Source organism: Protomyctophum bolini, assembly GCF_963924005.1.
Source record: "Protomyctophum bolini genome assembly, chromosome: 13".
NCBI classification, from domain to species: domain Eukaryota; kingdom Metazoa; phylum Chordata; class Actinopteri; order Myctophiformes; family Myctophidae; genus Protomyctophum; species Protomyctophum bolini.
In genome coordinates, this window is record NC_137874.1 from 33,070,882 (window position 1) to 33,091,125 (window position 20,244).

The following is a 20,244-nucleotide window of genomic DNA, read 5'->3' on the forward strand; positions in this document are numbered from 1 at the left end:
CCGTTTTTCATCATTTTTGACGATTTGAAAAAAATGACGAAATGACAAAAACGATGGGTTATAGCCCATGTTTTTGAAATTTTGAAAAAAAAAGTTAGCCTCGTTTCTCATCATTTTGGACCATGGGCTATAGCCCATATCGTACGGCATACTATAGCGCGCCGTTTTTCATCATTTTTGAGGATTTGAAAAAAATGACGAAATGACAAAAACGATGGGTTATAGCCCATGTTTTTGAAATTTTGAAAAAAAAAGTTAGCCTCGTTTCTCATCATTTTGGACCATGGGCTATAGCCCATATCGTACGGCATACTATAGCGCGCCGTTTTTCATCATTTTTGACGATTTGAAAAAAATGACGAAATGACAAAAACGATGGGTTATAGCCCATGTTTTTGAAATTTTGAAAAAAAACGTTATTCTCGTTTCTCATCATTTTGGACCATGGGCTATAGCCCATATCGTACGGCATACTATAGCGCGCCGTTTTTCATCATTTTTGAGGATTTGAAAAAAATGACGAAATGACAAAAACGATGGGTTATAGCCCATGTTTTTGAAAATTTGAAAAAAAAAGTTAGCCTCGTTTCTCATCATTTTGGACCATAAGCTATAGCCCATATCGTACGGCATACTATAGCGCGCCGTTTTTCATCATTTTTGAGGATTTGAAAAAAATGACAAAATGACAAAAACGATGGGTTATAGCCCATGTTTTTTGAAATTTTGAAAAAAAAAGTTAGCCTTGTTTCTCATCATTTTGGACCATGGGCTATAGCCCATATCGTACGGCATACTATAGCGCGCCGTTTTTCATCATTTTTGACGATTTGAAAAAAATGACGAAATGACAAAAACGATGGGTTATAGCCCATGTTTTTGAAATTTTGAAAAAAAAAGTTAGCCTCGTTTCTCATCATTTTGGACCATGGGCTATAGCCCATATCGTACGGCATACTATAGCGCGCCGTTTTTCATCATTTTTGAGGATTTGAAAAAAATGACGAAATGACAAAAACGATGGGTTATAGCCCATGTTTTTGAAATTTTGAAAAAAAAAGTTAGCCTCGTTTCTCATCATTTTGGACCATGGGCTATAGCCCATATCGTACGGCATACTATAGCGCGCCGTTTTTCATCATTTTTGAGGATTTGAAAAAAATGACAAAATGACAATAACGATGGGTTATAGCCCATGTTTTTTGAAATTTTGAAAAAAAAAGTTAGCCTCGTTTCTCATCATTTTGGACCATGGGCTATAGCCCATATCGTACGGCATACTATAGCGCGCCGTTTTTCATCATTTTTGACGATTTGAAAAAAATGACGAAATGACAAAAACGATGGGTTATAGCCCATGTTTTTGAAATTTTGGAAAAAAAAAGTTATTCTCGTTTCTCATCATTTTGGACCATGGGCTATAGCCCATATCGTACGGCATACTATAGCGCGCCGTTTTTCATCATTTTTGAGGATTTGAAAAAAATGACGAAATGACAAAAACGATGGGTTATAGCCCATGTTTTTGAAATTTTGAAAAAAAAAGTTAGCCTCGTTTCTCATCATTTTGGACCATGGGCTATAGCCCATATCGTACGGCATACTATAGCGCGCCGTTTTTCATCATTTTTGAGGATTTGAAAAAAATGACAAAATGACAAAAACGATGGGTTATAGCCCATGTTTTTTGAAATTTTGAAAAAAAAAGTTAGCCTCGTTTCTCATCATTTTGGACCATGGGCTATAGCCCATATCGTACGGCATACTATAGCGCGCCGTTTTTCATAATTTTTGACGATTTGAAAAAAATGACGAAATGACAAAAACGATGCGTTATAGCCCATGTTTTTGAAATTTTGAAAAAAAAAGTTAGCCTCGTTTCTCATCATTTTGGACCATGGGCTATAGCCCATATCGTACGGCATACTATAGCGCGCCGTTTTTCATCATTTTTGAGGATTTGAAAAAAATGACAAAATGACAAAAACGATGGGTTATAGCCCATGTTTTTGAAAATTTGAAAAAAAAAGTTAGCCTCGTTTCTCATCATTTTGGACCATGGGCTATAGCCCATATCGTACGGCATACTATAGCGCGCCGTTTTTCATCATTTTTTAGGATTTGAAAAAAATGACAAAATGACAAAAACGATGGGTTATAGCCCATGTTTTTTGAAATTTAGGAAAAAAAAGTTAGCCTCGTTTCTCATCATTTTGGACCATGGGCTATAGCCCATATCGTACGGCATACTATAGCGCGCCGTTTTTCATCATTTTTGACGATTTGAAAAAAATGACGAAATGACAAAAACGATGGGTTATAGCCCATGTTTTTGAAATTTTGAAAAAAAAAGTTAGCCTCGTTTCTCATCATTTTGGACCATGGGCTATAGCCCATATCGTACGGCATACTATAGCGCGCCGTTTTTCATCATTTTTGAGGATTTGAAAAAAATGACGAAATGACAAAAACGATGGGTTATAGCCCATGTTTTTGAAATTTTGAAAAAAAAAGTTAGCCTCGTTTCTCATCATTTTGGACCATGGGCTATAGCCCATATCGTACGGCATACTATAGCGCGCCGTTTTTCAAAAATGATAAAAAACGGCACGCTATAGTATGGCTAACTTTTTTTTCCAAAATTTCAAAAAACATGGGCTATAACCCATCGTTTTTGTCATTTTGTCATTTTTTTCAAATCCTCAAAAATGATGAAAAACGGCGCGCTATAGTATGCCGTACGATATGGGCTATAGCCCATGGTCCAAAATGATGAGAAACGAGGCTAACTTTTTTTTTCAAAATTTCAAAAACATGGGCTATAACCCATCGTTTTTGTCATTTCGTCATTTTTTTAAAATCCTCAAAAATGATGAAAAACGGCGCGCTATAGTATGCCGTACGATATGGGCTATAGCCAATGGTCCAAAATGATGAGAAACGAGTTCAGTTTAGTATGAAACAAGGCAAATAACAGCAATAACGTTAATTTAAAGGTGATACATACAATATATAGATTACACAATAACTATATTCCCATAGTAATCGTTTCTATAGTGTTCAGTAAGCACCTACAGTACACTCCGTTATCTACTGTTCAATCAAAAAGGTTGGTGTTGTATCAGAGTATTTATTTTGTATCCAGGATAATCAGATACAAGGTGTTTCTCGAAACTTTTAATCAATACTCAAACAAGTTAGGCCAACCTTAGATATATAGGTTCAACCCAGTAATATGTATGAGAGGGACGCAGATCATAAAGGTTATACATTTCATAATGTTGCTTAGAAAAATAAGATTTTAGAATACTATATTTTGCAGGGGAAATAAGCATAATTAAAACAAACAATTTCCAGACTAGCAATACCAATTCAAAGTAGGCTACATGTTCCCAATTTAGGTGCTATTTACACGAGGATGGTGTTCATATAAAACGTCAAAATAAAGTATCGTTTGCTGCTGTCATTTAGACGAGAACCGTGTTCTCAGGAGGTGAAAACGCAACAAAGTGAAACCACCTTCCAGAGTGGAAATCTTTGAGAACGCCGTTTTATCCCTTCTCCGTGTAAACAGGCAAAACGGTGAATCCACAAAACTTATGACACCATGGCTCACGTTGGCTCACAGCGCATATGTTTATTACATGCATGATGGTGAATGTAAAACCATGATGTAAATAAAAATCCTTGTGATAGGCGGCAGCCGCGGCAGCAGCGTTTATGTAGCCTAATGTATTATAAAATATATAACCATCCCGTGGTGCGCTTTGCCTGCATGCTCTGACAGGAGCAGTGTTGCGCGGCACTGTTTTTTTTGGCAAATCTAAGCCAGCAAATTTAAGACGATCTCTTCAAAATAAGAGTATCCTCTAGAGTAAAATAAATTATTTGCACATTAAAACTAGAAATTAAGCATTTAAATGATGCTATAAGACACACATTATGTTTCTGTGTTATTTAATTACTTATTTTTACACAGAAATATAATGTGTGTCTTTACAATAACTGTAATGTAATAATACTAATAATGTAATGTAATAATTATTTAATTAACTACACTTTTATTTTGAAAGCAACCGAATGTCTTAAATTTGCTAGCTCTCAAACAGGAAGTTCTAGATTTGCCAAAAAGACAGAGCCGTGTTGCGCAGGCTTGTGTGAAGGGGTTCTTCTTCTTGTACGTGGGTGACTGGTCTATTTGGCAGCCCGTTATCGCCACCTATCGACCTGGCATATATATGCATGCACTTTGTAGCGTGTTCATTCAAGTGTGCGTTCTCGTGTAAATGGTCCAAAAAAATGAGAACGCAACGGGACTTTGACGTGTTATATGGAGATGGTCGCCGTCTAAAAGAGGCCTTAGTCAAAATCCTATTAACCATGTTTTCTACTATAATGGTAATAATCAAATCAAATCTCGTAATCGTGTGGTATTGGCACAGGAGGATGAAATAGCTATTCACAAGATATCTTGAGGTTGGCACAGATTGGGTTAACCCATTTAGACCCGAGGCCGATTTTATTTTAAAGACTTATAGTAGAATAGTTTTCTGAAAAACCAGTTTGTGTCGGGGGTTCTCAAACTATTTCATGTCAAGGACCCCAAAAATTATATGTAATTGGCCGCCGACCCCCATCTAAAAATATGTTGTTCCAGGGACCCCCCAGAAGCAAAGATTTGAGTGAAAAATGTTTGCTGAAAGATTTGCGCCACATTTTCAAGATTTAAAAAAAATAGAAGATCTACAAGCTAGTAGCACGGCACTTGTAGAGCTGCCATTTTTCAAGAGAATAAAATAATACATAAAAAACCAAAAGGCACTCCTGTCCTGAATGGGTTAAGGGAGAACAGGGATTGAAAAGGCTGATTTGATAGCCATGTCTTTCGACAACATGACAATATGAAATATAGCTGATCTACATGTGTTGGGATGAATGCAACATGTTACATGTTAGGAGTTTGTGGATCTGCTATTGTCTAGTTTCATCACATCTTATTCTCCACACTATGGTGCCCATGTCAGTGAGTCAGGTGTCTCTCAAGGTCACCTGACTCACTGACACTGTCAGTGAGTCAGGTGTCTCTCAAGGTCACCTGACTCACTGACACTGTCAGTGTTTAGAGTCAAAACGTTTTAGAGTTGAAAGGTTTTTCTTAAAGTGTTGTATGCATCTATGGAGTTAACATTACTCTAGACACCCAGGTGTCAAATAATCCTTCCTTGTGTATTTTTGGTTTCTTCTTGCAGCACAAGGGTGCCACAAGGATACACTTTTGTGACCTAAGAACTTTGAACACACATGTGTGTTTAAAGTTCTTAGGTCAGCGAATCTCTTGTCACACTCATTACAATGAAATGGTTTTGCTCCAGTGTGGACACGCTGGTGTTTCTTCAGAGCACCTGACTCAATGAAACGCTTGTCGCAGAGTTTGCAGTGGAATGGTTTTTCTCCAGTGTGAATGCGCATGTGTCTGCTCAGGGAACCTGCCTGCCTGAATCTCTTGCCACATTGTTTACAGCAGTAAGGTCTTTCTCCAGTGTGGATGTAGAGATGTTCCTTCAGAGCACTTGCTACAGGGAAACTCTTGCCACATTGTTTACAGCAGTAAGGTCTTTCTCCAGTGTGGATGTAGAGATGTTCCTTCAGAGCACTTGCGACAGGGAAACACTTGCCACATTGTTCACAGGGGAAAGGTTCGTCTTTGCCTAACGTGTGGGATAGCTGGTGTGCCTTCAGGAAACCTTCCCCACTGAAATGCCTGCCACACTGATCACAGATGTGGGCTTTTACCTCTTGTGTACTGTGCGTTTGGTGGGGGAGGTCGCTGTGGCATCTCTTGATGTGTCTATCGAGGAAGATCTGATCTGTGAAGGCGTACGGACACTCAGAGTAAGAACAATAGAAGGTCTGACCCTGGGAAGGCTCAGACCTCACTCCTGAGGGGGGGGTTAAGAGAGATAGAGAGAGAGATTCATCAGATTATGGCACTCATTTAGCCGTCACCTTCTTACTGACAAAGAAATACATTAAAGATCAATAATTCATTCAAAAAGACATTATATTTTGCTCAGCTGCTATTCAAATAAAGCCACCATTGTTGTGTCAAATTTTGCTTTGCAGTCGCTACTGTGCATGTGAAACTATCAGCAGAACTGGAGAGAGATGGCTTACTCTCTCCTAGTTGCATTTAAGGCCCAAACCACACCAGCTGCAACTCCTTGCAACAAAACAAACCACACCAGCTGCAACTCCTTGCAACTTCCATTGGGAATAATGGTTGCAAGTAGTTGCATGTTTAACATGCAACTACGGCGACCCTCTGGTGTGGTTAGGGCATAACAGGGGTTGCCGTCCTGAATGGGTTAACCCATTGATGCCTGAGGCCGAATCTGGGAACGCCTTCTAGGGCCTGACCTAAGGTTTCTGAAAACCTTCAAATTCTGATGATTTCTTTTTTAAATTGTTATGTTGCTACATGTATAGCAATAGCTGATGAGACACAGAGAGCACGGCCGGCATCAAGGGTAGAACAACGTATACGTTGCACCAGGCGTCAATGGGTTAAAGAGCCGTAGAGATGGGGGGGGACATCTATTACTGAACATACACAATACAATTGTGTATGTTCAGTCAGAACATATATGAACACACTGTACTGTAACTCAACAAAACACCATTTTGAACAAACGTCCCTGGTTCTGGTGACTAATATTGGCCTTATAATGTGTGAGAGGGCTGTGTTGTTGTTTTTATTATAATTTGTATTACTGCAGCCCTCGGTTAGTTACCGTTGGTGTTGGCTTGTGTCGTCTGTGTCGTTGAAGTCACATCTATGTTGAGTTGTCTGCCTTTCTTCTGCTTCCTTCTCTTCTTGTTTGACTGAGACTTTGAATACGACCAATCAGAGTCAGAGTCGTTGCCCTTGTCTGTTGGTTCCCACAACTTGTCAGAATGACTAACATTCACCTCCTTATCATTGCTGCATTGCTGCAGGGGTGCTGCTGGATGTAGAGGGTTTTTGTGAAGGACCACCGCTGCTGGATCCACATTAGCCAGGAGAGAAGTGGAATGTTCATCTCTTTGTGACTTGGCAGACGCATTGAAATGGACATACTCGTGTTTCTTCAGAGCACTGGACTCAATGAAACGCTTGTCACAGAGTTTACAGTGGAATGGTTTCTCTCCAGTGTGAATACGCATGTGTCTGCCCAGGGAACCCGACTGCCTGAATCTCATGCCACATTGTTTACAGCCGAAAGGTTTTTCTCCGGTGTGGATGCGGAGATGTACCTTCAGGACATCTGCCGAACTGAAACCCCTGCCACACAGATCGCACATGTGGGATGTGTAGGTGGGATGCTGAAGGGATTGCTGGAAGGAGATGAACTGTCCATTTCTTATCATTTGGCAGTAGAGGTTACTGTGGGTTCTCTTGATGTGTCTATCGAGGAATTCCTGAGCTGTGAAGGCGAACGGACACTCAGAACAAATTAAGCTCTGGCTCTGGGAAGGCTGGGACTTCACTCCTGAGGGAGAGACAGACAGAGACACAGACAGACAGAGAGAGAACTTGTAAACACTCCATCATCTGTGCAACAGATTAACTATGACATGGAAAGAATAGAGAAAACATTAGAATGAGTACGCCATTTGAAGGGAAGCATTTAACCCTGGCTTCTCTAGTCTATTGGCTAAAGCTAGGATCATGCTTTAACATGACAAATGATCTGCCTCAATAATTATGATTAAACATGTTTAAAGGACCAGTTCTCAACCTACCTTCATATATTTGGTCTTCACTAATGTTCATGATAAAATGCCACAAATTATTTCTACTCCGTCTGTGCTCTGTGTCTCATGGAAAGGCTGTGGGCAATTCAGAAAACCCCATCCACCAGCGACATAATAGAAACTGCAGGCTTTCAATTTCTGAAAAAGTTGCAATGCGATAATGAAAGCCAACGTTCTCATGATAATAAAAATCTAAATGTATACATTTTTTAAATCTTGTTTAAAAAAATAAAATCAGCCTAAAAATAATGTCACTGGTGGACGGGTTTCTGAACAGCCCACAGCCCTCCTATGAGACACAGACTGAGTAGGAAAAGAATTGTGGTATTTCATAATGAACATTAGTGAGGACCAATTGTATGAAGATAAGTTGAAAAGTGGTCCTTTAATGTTTACCTGTATGATTACATCAGTACTGTCCGAGTGGGACAACAGGAGCGGCATACAACTGAGATTAACAAAAGACGTACATTCATTGAAAGAGAATCATGTTTGAAACAGCGACAAATCGAAACAACCTGTGGATATGCCTCCACTGGACAGCTGAGGCTTGCCAATATGTGGCAAGAACATGACATGTTTTGTCATGCCCAAGAGGCAAACGGGTGCGTAGCGTTAGTCCGACGTCCCAATAATAAACACCCATACATCTGACTATAAGCCCATCCCAAAAAACCCAAACCTAAACATAACCGCACGCAGAAGCCACAGGGTGAGTCTTAGGTGCTATTTACACGAGGATGGTGTTCATATAAAACATCAAAATAAAGTATCGTTTGCTGCTGTCATTTAGACGAGACGAGAAGTGAAACCACCTTCCAGAGTGGAAATCTTTCAGAACACCGTTTTATCTCTTCTCCGTGTAAACTGGCAAAACGGTGAATCCGCAAAACTTATGACATCATGGCTCACGTTGGCTCACAGCGCATATGTTTATTACATTGATGCAGAGCCATATAATTATGATATAATGGAGTTCCTGAACAAGCCTCCCTCCTCGCCTACAAAGTGCTGCTCATCGGCGATGGTGAATGTAAAACCATGATGTAAATAAAAAGCCTTGTGATAGGCGGCAGCCGCGGCAGCAGCGTTTATGTAGCCTAATGTATTATACAATATATACCATCCCGTGGCGCACTTTGCCTGCATGCCCAGTGGCACTGTTTTTTGGCAAATCTAAGCTAGCAAATTTAAGACCATCTCTTCAAAACAAGAGTATCCTCTAGAGTATTGAAAAAAAGTTTAATTTGCACATTAAAACTACAAATTAAGCATTTAAATGATGCTATAAGACACACATTATGTTTCTGTGTTATTTAATTACTTTTTTTTACACAGAAACATAATGTGTGTCTTTACAATAGCTGTAATGTAATAATAAAACGTAATCATTATTTAATTAACAACCGGATGTCTTAAATTTGCTAGCTCTCAAACAGGAAGTTCTAGATTTGCTAAAAAAAACGGAGCAGTGTTGCGCAGGCTTGCGTGAAGGGGTTCTTCTTGTACGTGTGACCTGTCTATTTGGCAGCCCGTTATCGCCACCTAGCGACATTATAGCATAATAGCACATTATAGCATAACGTGTGCGTTCTCGTGTAAAGGGTAAGAAAAAATGAGAACGCAACGGGACTTTGACGTTTTATCTGAACACCATCCTCATGTAAATAGCACCTTAAACGGCCACGTAGTCAGACCAATTCAGGTCGGCCTAACGACCTGAATTGGCCCCCCGGGGGCAAAACCCTGAATTAGCCCCCCGGGGGGAAAAACCCTGCCTGCTGGAATTGAAGCTCATTTCCGGGTCCTCGTTTAGCCTGCCGTTCCTGTTCCTATTAATGGCCCAGCGGAAGTCACTCTTTCACCTTCTACCGTTTTATAATCTCAATAGAAGTCAATGAGGTTTTGGGTGAACTTTACACTTGATTTTACTACCTTAATAAACCTTTTCATAAACAATGTTTTCAATTGCTAGTTAAAGTATAGTATATATATTTTGTTTTTTAATAATACACTATGGCCCCATTAATTAATTCTAAGGTTTCTACTGGTTCTACAGAGTGAAGACCCACCCACTGGCACTAGCAGTCATTTCCGTCCGCTTGTTTTTCGGACAGGATATAGAAAGGATTTGAAATCGCTGCAAAATAGGCTTCATTTGTGGTCTGTAAATGTTTATTATTAAAAAGGTAGGGTAAGGAATTTTCTTTGTTTAAAATAAGTGCTAAAAAAATAATTACCCTTTTTGACCTGTGATCAGATTCTAAAAATGTCTTCTACATCCTGACAGTTTTCTGAAAAAGCTATGTTTCTATGTCAGTCGTTGTTCGATTTTTCAAAAATAGCAGACCTACAAGCTCGTAGCGCGCCACTCGCGCTATGAGCTTGTAGATCTACTATTTTTCAATAGCTAAAGCATAACATAATGGTAACACCAAAAGGGGTTCCCGCACAAAATGGGTTATTTTTTACTACAGCCCTCGGTTAGTTACCGTTGGTGTTGGCTTGTGTCGTTGAAGTCACATCTTTGTTGAGTTTTCTGCCTTTCTTCTGCTTCTTTCTCTTATTGTTTGACTGAGACTTTGAATATGACCAATCAGAGTCAGAGTCGTCGCCCCCGTCGTCTTTTGGTTCCAACCACGTGTCAGAATGATTAACATTCTCCTCCTCATCACTGCTGCATTGCTGCAGGGGTGCTGCTGGATGGAGAGACTGGTGAACCATGTTCAGAGGGAGTTTGTGGAGAACCACCACTGCTGGATTCACATTAGCCAGAAGAGAAGTGGAAGGTTTATCTCGTTGTGGGTGTTGTGACTTGGCAGCAGGACTGCTAGATAAATAAGATGTATTGCCTGGGAAGGAGAAAAGTTTGGAAAATATAAGAAATCCTTCCGTTAAGAATTGCATGTCATCAGTTGCAGTATGTTGTGAAATCAGTTGAGTGTACTGTACATGCGGTTGTGATTTTTTGTTTTGTTTTTGTAAAACAGTCCACAATGAGGGCCCGATTTTAATGGCTGAACTTTGCACCATCGTAACTTGGGTGTGTCCACACCAATTCTACTATATACAGAGCGTAATGTGTCCCTGACAAAACCAATGTCCTTGTTCATGATAGGAAAGAACGTAGGCTTATAATCTATGGAAGTGACTGATAAGACCAGCTCGGAGCGCAAAGTCTGTGGGGAAAATAGCATTGTGCCGTGATCGCGCCAAACCACACCACATTTTGACAAAATCACTACCACGCACCAAATTGGCTAAGATGTGAATTTAACAACTGCGTCGGTGGGCACTGTCACATTATGGACCCTTTGGGCTTATTTATAGTCCAGTGTAGGTGATAAGGTGCCCACAGACAACTACAACATGACGTCACCTCGCCACCGGTGGTAAGCGACTCACCACCGCTCAGTCGCTCACCTAAACACATCTCTGTTTTTACTAACGGTCACCTTATCACCTAAAACTGGACTATAAATAGGCTTAAAGGGTCCATAATGTGACAGTGCCCACCAACGCAGTTGTTAAATTCACATCTTAGCCAATTTGGTGCATGGGAGTGATTTTGCCAAATGAGGAGAGTATGAATAGGCCTTTTGTGTCTTGTGTGATTTCAGTGTGTTTAAAGCTGACTCACCTGCGCTGGTCTCCTCCCACTCATCACTGTCATCAGTGACTTCCGTGTCAGATCCCAGTTCAACTCCGACTTCAATTTCAGAACAGTATGAAGAGACGACTTCTCCACCATCATCTATACTTTTCCCTACTAGTAACACTGATCCATCAGGCTCCTCTGGTCTTTGAAGTAACTCCTCCTGGTTCCCTTTAATGTGCGGAGGCTCTGGTTCCTCCTGGGACAGACTGGGGTTCCTCTCCTGGTCAGAAGAAACGCTGTCTTCGTACACAACCACATGGAAGTCTAGGGGCAGAATAACAGCATGATGGTGACAGTAAGATTCCTAAAATATAAATCAATTTCTTCTATCTTTCTTGTTACAAAATATGTTGAGTCTTGCTAAGACGAACTAAACCGTTAATAATGATATTACAGTAATTAGTAATACCGTTCATCTCCCATGTGAGGGCATCTGGATGTTTGTGTGCATCCATGTCCATGTCTAGTTGAATGGGGTGCAGCACTTCTGTTTGGGAGGAATTCTCATGGGTCACTGGAGGGTCATCATCATCAAAGCTAAGGAAGAAATGAAGTCACATTTAAAATAACTTTTGACATTATGACAAAGGCTGAGGACCCCCCACCCCAGCCCTGACACACATTCACACAAACACACACAATTATCAGACATATAACCGCTTATACTTCACTGTAATGTCAAATCACTGAAATAGCCGAACGGCGATTTTCCACCAAATTTCCTCATGCCCAGAATAGGGCCACTAGGGCAGTGGTTCCCAAAGTGGGGTCCGGGGACCCCCAGGGGTACCTGAGGGAGTTCCAGGGGGGACCCATCTATTTTGTTCATGTTCATAAAGTGCTAAAGTGTTTAAAGCAGTGGTTCCCAAACTTTTTCATGTCAAGGACCCCCAAATTGACACTACTTAGCCCGTGGACCCCCATTTGAAAAGATATGCCAGGGACCCCCATAAGAGAAGACGTACACATTCAGACGTCTACATTTAGACGTACACATTTAGACGTCTACATTTAGACGTCTGTATACATGTAGACGTCTACATTTAGACGTCTACATTTAGACGTCTACATTTAGATGTCTGTATACATTTAGACGTCTACATGTATACGTCTACATTTAGACGTACACATTTAGACGTCTACATTTAGACGTCTACATTTAGACGTCTACATTTAGATGTCTGTATACATTTAGACGTCTACATTTAGACGTATACATTTAGATGTCTGTATACATTTAGACGTCTACATTTAGACGTATACATTTAGACGTACACATTTGTTTTTCGTACACACATGTCTCCCCAGTGCCTCCTCAGTGCCTGCCCAGTGTCCCCCAGTGTCCCCAATAGCAATACAAGAGCAATAATACAAATTAATCTTAATGTATTAATCTTATTAATTAATGAATCAAATTAATTAATTTATCAAAATTGCGGCCTGTGCCCAGCACCATGCAAAAACTTTTTCCTGCAGGAAACACTGCTTGTGGTTGTACATATATTGTTATCCGTGTTGCGAGGATGAGGGGGTACCTGGAAAAATATCTACCCCAAAAGGGGTACCTGGTCCAAAAAAGTTTGGGAACACCTGCTCTAGGGTTCATATGGTTACATTTAAAACTATCTTTACGGTGACACTGGGGGGGGGGGGGGTTGGTGTAGGATGCAATTCTCGTATCTGACTTTTGTTTGTGAATCTGTTAATGTAATGAGTATTACGATTCATTTTCTGGTGTAAGTAGGGTAGGCATTTATAAGCTTTTAGCTTCTGCCTACTCCTTTTGATCATCTTCATGTTTCTGGTTTTGTTTTCATACCAGCTTACGTTCATTGTCTTTACATTTTGTATTTGAAACTGAAGGAAGATCAAAAAAACTAAACTAAACTAAACATTTAACAGTGTTATTTCTGGGGGGGGGGGGGGGGGGGGGTTTCTCAATGATTTTATTTTATTTTACTGCATGTCTTCCCCCCATCTCTCTTCCCATTTACTGTCAGCCTACTGTCTGTCCCTCCATAAAATATATAAAATAAAGGCGAAAGCCACAAAAAAAAAACATTTAAAATGACACAGACCTGGGAACTGTCCAGTGCGACCACAGTCTTATACTGTACTACTGGCAACTGGGCAGCTCCACATCAGCAGTTGGGGGTAGGCCAAATTCTTAACAAAGTTAATTGTCCCACAAATAATTGTGATTAACGATTTAAACGTGTCTGCATTGCATTGAACATTGGAACATTTGTATTTCTGTTTGGCCTTTTAGCCTTCGTACTCACACAAAAAAATGACAAATGTCCATACATTTTCAGAAATAGCAGATCTACAAGCGTACAGAACACACAAGCTTGTTCTAGATCAACTATTTCCGCTATTTTTGAAAACTGAAAATGTATGGCTATTTTCTTCGGGGTGCACACACCAAAAGTTTTGTTAAAGGTTATAAGATGACAAGAAGACGCAGGCAGAGACACTAGTGCTTAGAAATTTCTTATGATGATACCACAAACTTTGGCGACGCCCAGGGGATGCCAAAGACTTGCAAAATATAAAATAATTATAAACCAATAGGCCATATTCAAGCTCACAGCTTGAACAACACAAATGTAAATTAATTTCACAATACGATAATAGATGTATTTTGTCCAACATACTGTGATTGTAGATTTTGTCTCATAAAACTCAGCCTTACTAGCAAGTAGCAACCCTACTGCAGGCTTTGGTGAATCTACAGAGGAGGTAGAACTTACCTGAGATGCGATGGAGGTTCTGTGCCGACGGAAACGGCTTTGTATTTCTTATCATTTCCCTCAAAGATCTCTTCACATTCTGATGCCTTCAGGAGCATAACTCTAGGGGCTGTAGATTGGCAATAGGAAAAACAAAAATAATCAGTGTGGGTTAATGTAACATTTCTGTTCACTGCAATACCACAGACATAAAAAGGCCACCTCTTCCGGCTCTGGGGCGCGTGTATCTGTTGAATTATCTGCTACATTTTCCCCGAGATTCCTTGCGAAGCATAGCGGAAGCTTGCAAAGCTTCAGCGTACGTAACGGATGGGGATGTTCGGTAGGCCAATCAGAGGAAATGAAAAACGTTTGTTTGTTCGTGCCAATAAAGCTCCCTTGGATTTAAATTTTAAGTCCCGGAAAAGACACGCTGTGATTGGCCAGTAGTCACTTGAGCGGCAGCAAAAGAGAGTCCCATGAGTGACGTCACTTTGGCAGCGACGCAGCGTGCCTTTTGCACGACTTCCTGCCTTCAATGGACACATCGCTCCAATGAACTGCAGCGGCCAATGAGAGAGATCTATTTTTTTGAGGGGCGCTATATACAGGTTTAATGTTTGTTTTTCCTTAGACAAACGCCATTGACAATGGACAGAGTTTAATGTTTGTTTTGTCTGTTACTGCACAAATCGTCGTCGATGTTGTAAGATGATAAGAGCGCCCCTCACTTCACACAGGTGTGATTTTATTATATCTATGTGCAATACCAATCTGAGAACCCATCGTCAAAAAATAAAGGAAAAACAGCACCCTCTTTTCCTTTGAATTGATGGAGTCAACAGTCTGTCTCGAGAGACTACTGCAATGCAAGTTCATGGTTATGGTTATGTTCACATGAGCAACAGAAACAGGCTTTCAATGGAAGACGGCGACATTCTAATTTTCACTGCTCAAAATAAAGTTCAGTCGGTTTCAAAATGTTTCAGTGGATCTCACCATTTTTGTGGATTTTAGTTGATGAACCGGATGAAACAAAAATGATCTTCAACCACTGCCACTCCTGGGCTGAGGCCTTCCTCCTCCATAAGAGCGGGTAGTGCTGGTACCACCCTCTGGACATACGCAGGTAGTCTCCGACCTGGAGGAGACACAGTCAGACTTATATGGCTTTGTTGCATTGTGATGTTCACACTTCACAGCACACTTGATAATCACAAATCACAATGCGGGATGACCTGGGGCCCGTTTCACGAAACCTAGATAGTGGATTAACCCAGGATTTACCAGATAATAAGATACACGGTGACTTCATGACGTGCACCGTCAGTTTTGGTGTAGCTCCTTTAAGAGTGCACAAATGTAACCAAATGGGCTCCTCAGGATTTAATAAACTATAGTACTGTATAAGCACTAAGTAGCTCTGGATAAAGAAATATTGTAAATGTAGAAGTATCCTAATTTAAGAGAAATTCAAGCTTAGGCCTATTACATATTAGATTAGATATGACAAACTAAAGTCTACAATACAAAACAAAACCTAAAAAACTAAAATGCTGTTCCAACAATTACAATTTAGGCATTTAGCAGACGTTCTTAATCCAGAGCGACTTACATTAAGCAAGAACAAAAGCATGGGAATACATCACATAAAAGCATTTATCATGAAACATGCGTAAGCTAAGAAAGTAACAGTGGAATATCTATATAATGAAACTATACATATATACTACTATGCTATACATATGTACTATGGCGTGCTATGACTATATACAATGCAATTCTAGTGCTGTCTACATAACATGCTATAAGTCTGTATCAAATGCTATCTAAGTCTACAGAAATGCTATCTATGGGGGTAGGGTAAGTGCTATGGGCCATGATGGAGTCTGAAAAGGTGGGTTTTCAGACTACGGCGGAAGATTGGGAGTGATGCTGCAGTTCTGACTGCAATGGGAAGTGCATTCCACAGTTTTGGAGCCAGAAGGGAGAAGAGTTTGGGACGTGTGGAGCGTTGTCCCGTTGTTCCAAAAGTCAGGATGTCAGCTATGACCTACTAGGCTACTACTACTCCACTGTAGCAGCCTAGAATAAGAGATATTGCCAATGACATTCAATTGCATGTTTTCAACTCGATTAATACTCAATAATCACACGTGCCAAATGATGCCACTTTGATTCACTTGTCTGGCACATATAGTTGGTCCAGTTGAGTGACAGAGAGCAGAGCAACTACATGTAGCCAGCAACAAGAACGGTCATTGCTGGTGAGAGGCAAGCTGCAAGCATGCAGCCAACAACGATTGTGCTGGACCAGCGCCTGTCGGAATGAATGAATGGACCAGTCAATCCAATTAGCCCTTCGCTAAAACGGAAACCCCACCCCAGAAAGTGATTGTCCAATGCATTGCAAATCCATATAGTTTAGCAGGCACATAGGCAGGTTAACGTCGACTGACAGGTGATGACAATAATACTAATGACCATATACTTGCCATGCATTTGTGCAACATGAAAACCCCTGTAGGGCGGTCGTTAAAGTTGATGTTGGATACGGTTTCTCCCTCTGTCATTTCCACGTATTTAAATAATGTCATGCACATTTGTCCAGTGCATAGCCTACTGCAGGCCTGGTTGACTAGATTTAGAAGACATGTTAATGTTCTTACTACTGAGAATACTATATGGAGAAATCCTGTCATTTAACATGCATCTCAATGGGTGAGGAGGACAGCTTGCTCTGTCCAACGTGCCTATTGGACAAGGACGGGTTGGGGAGGGGCTTAGAGTAGGGCTAATAGTGTCCCCTCACACCTTCTATGTTACTCCCCCTTCTCTCTCTCACTTTCTCCCCTACTCTCTCACCTCTCCTACCAAGTTTTGAGGTAAAAATGAGTAAATACATGAATTTTAAAAAAAAGACCATTTGTTGCAGTGTGATGCGTTGTGACTTGAGCTTGTAGATCGACTATTTTCACTAAATAGATTTGTTTTATACATAATGTGTTTCCTGATGATTATTATTATTGCGACTGTGCGTCGCTATGAAAACCTGCATCTCCCGTCCGTCAGTCACCCATGCCTCCATGTATGGTCACACCTCCATATATGGTCGCACCTCATGACATCACGTCTCCATATATGGTCACACCTCGTGACACAACAATGTCACGCCACCATATATGGCCATATATGAAGATCACGACACTGACTTCATCTAACCCTGGATAACCATACATGAAGACCACCTATATCTAGCCCCGCTCGGAACCCTACGTACAGTTTGTTTACACAACACTTTACATAGTGTCCCAGCCATCTGTCCCAGGCTAAATGTTATACAGACGTACATACCTTCGGAAACGTCCGTGCTGCGTTTTCTTGATGGGGGTTAGATGTTTCAAAAGAAGCATTTAGGAGCTATAGGAGACAACGGAAACGTCAGAGAATTTGTTTGACCATTTTGGCAGCTCTGAAATTCTCTCTTCCTTCATTCCTTATTGACATCCCATTGTACCGCCTCCAGCACCGACACTGGCTAGCTGCGACAGAGCAGATCAGAGGCAGGAACGTAGGGATGCGCAGCTAGCCAGTGTCAGTGCTGGAGGCAGTACAATGGGATGTCAATAAGGAAGCCAAGGAAGGAAGGAAGAGAGAATTTCAGAGCTACCAAAACAGTCAAACAAAGGCTTCTGCGCCAAAGGAAAATTCTCTGACGTTTCCGTTGTCTCTTATAGCTAGATGTTTCAAAATAAACATATACCGTAATATGTTTATTTTGAAACATCTAACCCCCATCAAGAAAACGCAGCACGGACGTTTCTGTATAACATTTAACCTGGGACAGATGGGACGGGACCCTACGTAAAGTGTAGTGTAAACAAACTGTACGTAGGGTTCCGAGCGGGGCTAACCTAGATCTAGATCTGCATATATGGAGCCAGCCAGCAACTCTACATAAGACCTCAAACCATTAGATTCCATATACGGAGCTGACCTGTTCTGACAATTCCATATGTTGATCCTAACCTAGCCGCAATTTGCAACTCTAGATTTTTTTACAATTGGTTGAATCTAGAGTTGCAATAACCTCCATCGACTTCCTATGCATGGTTTTGGTTTTGCATTGGTTTGTGATCTCCTGGTCTTAAATTACGTTAAACTCACCAACATTGCAGCTGTAGTCCAAGCTTGAATTATCCTCTTTCAATCTGGTGTCGCTTGTTTATCATAAAAGTCCCCCGTAAAGATGTTATGAGCTACTTTCTGTCCAAAATATTCCAAGAGTGACAATATCGAGCCGCCATTTTGATTTTTGCAACGTGCCATAAAACAAGATGTGAGGGGGAGCGCTTGTTTAATAGAATCTTACCTGCGCAGGTAAGACACCCAAAGAAGAGGCCGACGCCCTAGGGAGGGAGGGACGCTATTAAACAAGCACTCCCCCTCACATCTTGTTTTATGGCACGTTGCAAAAATCAAAATGGCGGCTCGATATTGTCACTCTTGGAATATTTTGGACAGAAAGTAGCTCATAACATCTTTACGGGGGACTTTTATGATAAACAAGCGACACCAGATTGAAAGAGGATAATTCAAGCTTGGACTACAGCTGCAATGTTGGTGAGTTTAACGTAATTTAAGACCAGGAGATCACAAACCAATGCAAAACCAAAACCATGCATAGGAAGTCGATGGAGGTTATTGCAACTCTAGATTTCAACCAATTGTAAAAAAAATCTAGAGTTGCAAATTGCGGCTAATCCTAACCCACCCGTCCTTCCTATTCTGACATTCCATATGTTGATCTGACCTCATCAAACCCTGTACACTCAAGACACGCTCCATATATGGCCAGTACATAATTAGTTCCATATGTTGCCAGCACTCGTCACCCAGGCGTCTTACTGGTTATTATTGCAGCCCTACTATTCACTATTTGGTCAGATGAATTGAACATGAAGGACTCCAATGGAAACAAGTCATAAATAATGTGCTTTCTTGGGTTATAAATCCTCTTAGCAGACCTTGTATTGTGTATGTAACTTCCCTGTGCTATTCAATGGTGAATTAACTTCAGATAATCGAATCGAATTATCAATCAATGGTTGGTTTGATTGATTTAACAGTATGCAGAATCGGTACATTTCAAACGAAAGCACAACTCAATACAAAAACTGTTACTGTGGACGACACCATAACGCATTACAATCGTTTACAACAGGGTCCACCATTTTCAATTCATCGGAACATTTTAGAGACGTACAAGATCTAACTGAATTAACTTAGATCGAATTATCGATCTTCATTTTTCCAGAAGTATTTTCAATCATGTTACTGTTAATATATCATTGTGTAACATGGAATGACTGAGGCGCTTTAATTTAGCAGTGTAGCAACTACGAGTAAAATAAAATGCTACATTGAAGCTTTACACTTGGGAGACAAACAAGTTAATTATTTGCTACATACCTCTGATCCCACCATGAAAAACTCTCCATCTTGTTCCAACTGGAATTTAATAGGCTTCTGCTCTAATGTGTTGTTTATGTTTAATGACAACATTGTAGTGGTGTTGTCGTCGTCTTGTTGTGGTTGCAGACAGGAAGTGGCTTCTTCTTATTTTACTTCTATGGCGGGTTGCAACGATTGCATTAATCTACCGCCACCTATTGTATGTATGTAGCATGCGCCGGCTTGATTGATTGTCATGATTGATTGATTGATTGATTGATTGATTAAATTATGTATTAACAGTACAGCAGAATTACAGTACATTTCAAGCACAACTCAATACAAAAACTGTCAACTGTGAGTGGACGACAAATTAAGCACTATACGCTTGTTTACAAGAGGGTCCAGTGGGTCCACCATGTTCAATTCATCATAACATTTAGAGACATACAAATATACACTTCTATATAGCCAAAAACAGGAAATCATCATAGAGGTTAAAAGGGAAAATAAAACATGAGGGGGAAAAAAGAGGTGGGTGGGGGATTCAGATTTGACGGGCCAGTTTAGAATTGCAGCAGTCCATATAGGTGCTTGAAGCCAAGG

The 20,244-nt window shown here is 40.5% G+C and overlaps 1 protein-coding gene across 1 annotated transcript; it reads right to left on the reverse strand.

The window, feature by feature from the left end:
• Positions 1-5,074: 5,074 nt before the first annotated feature.
• On the reverse strand, positions 5,075-9,349 carry LOC308327630 (uncharacterized protein; the record flags this gene model as incomplete). Its single annotated transcript, XM_080781152.1, has 4 exons — positions 5,075-5,109; positions 5,604-5,939; positions 6,792-7,529; positions 9,304-9,349. 4 exons carry the CDS (start codon positions 9,347-9,349, stop codon positions 5,075-5,077), a joined length of 1,155 nt encoding a protein of 384 aa, XP_080637278.1.
• Positions 9,350-20,244: the final 10,895 nt, after the last annotated feature.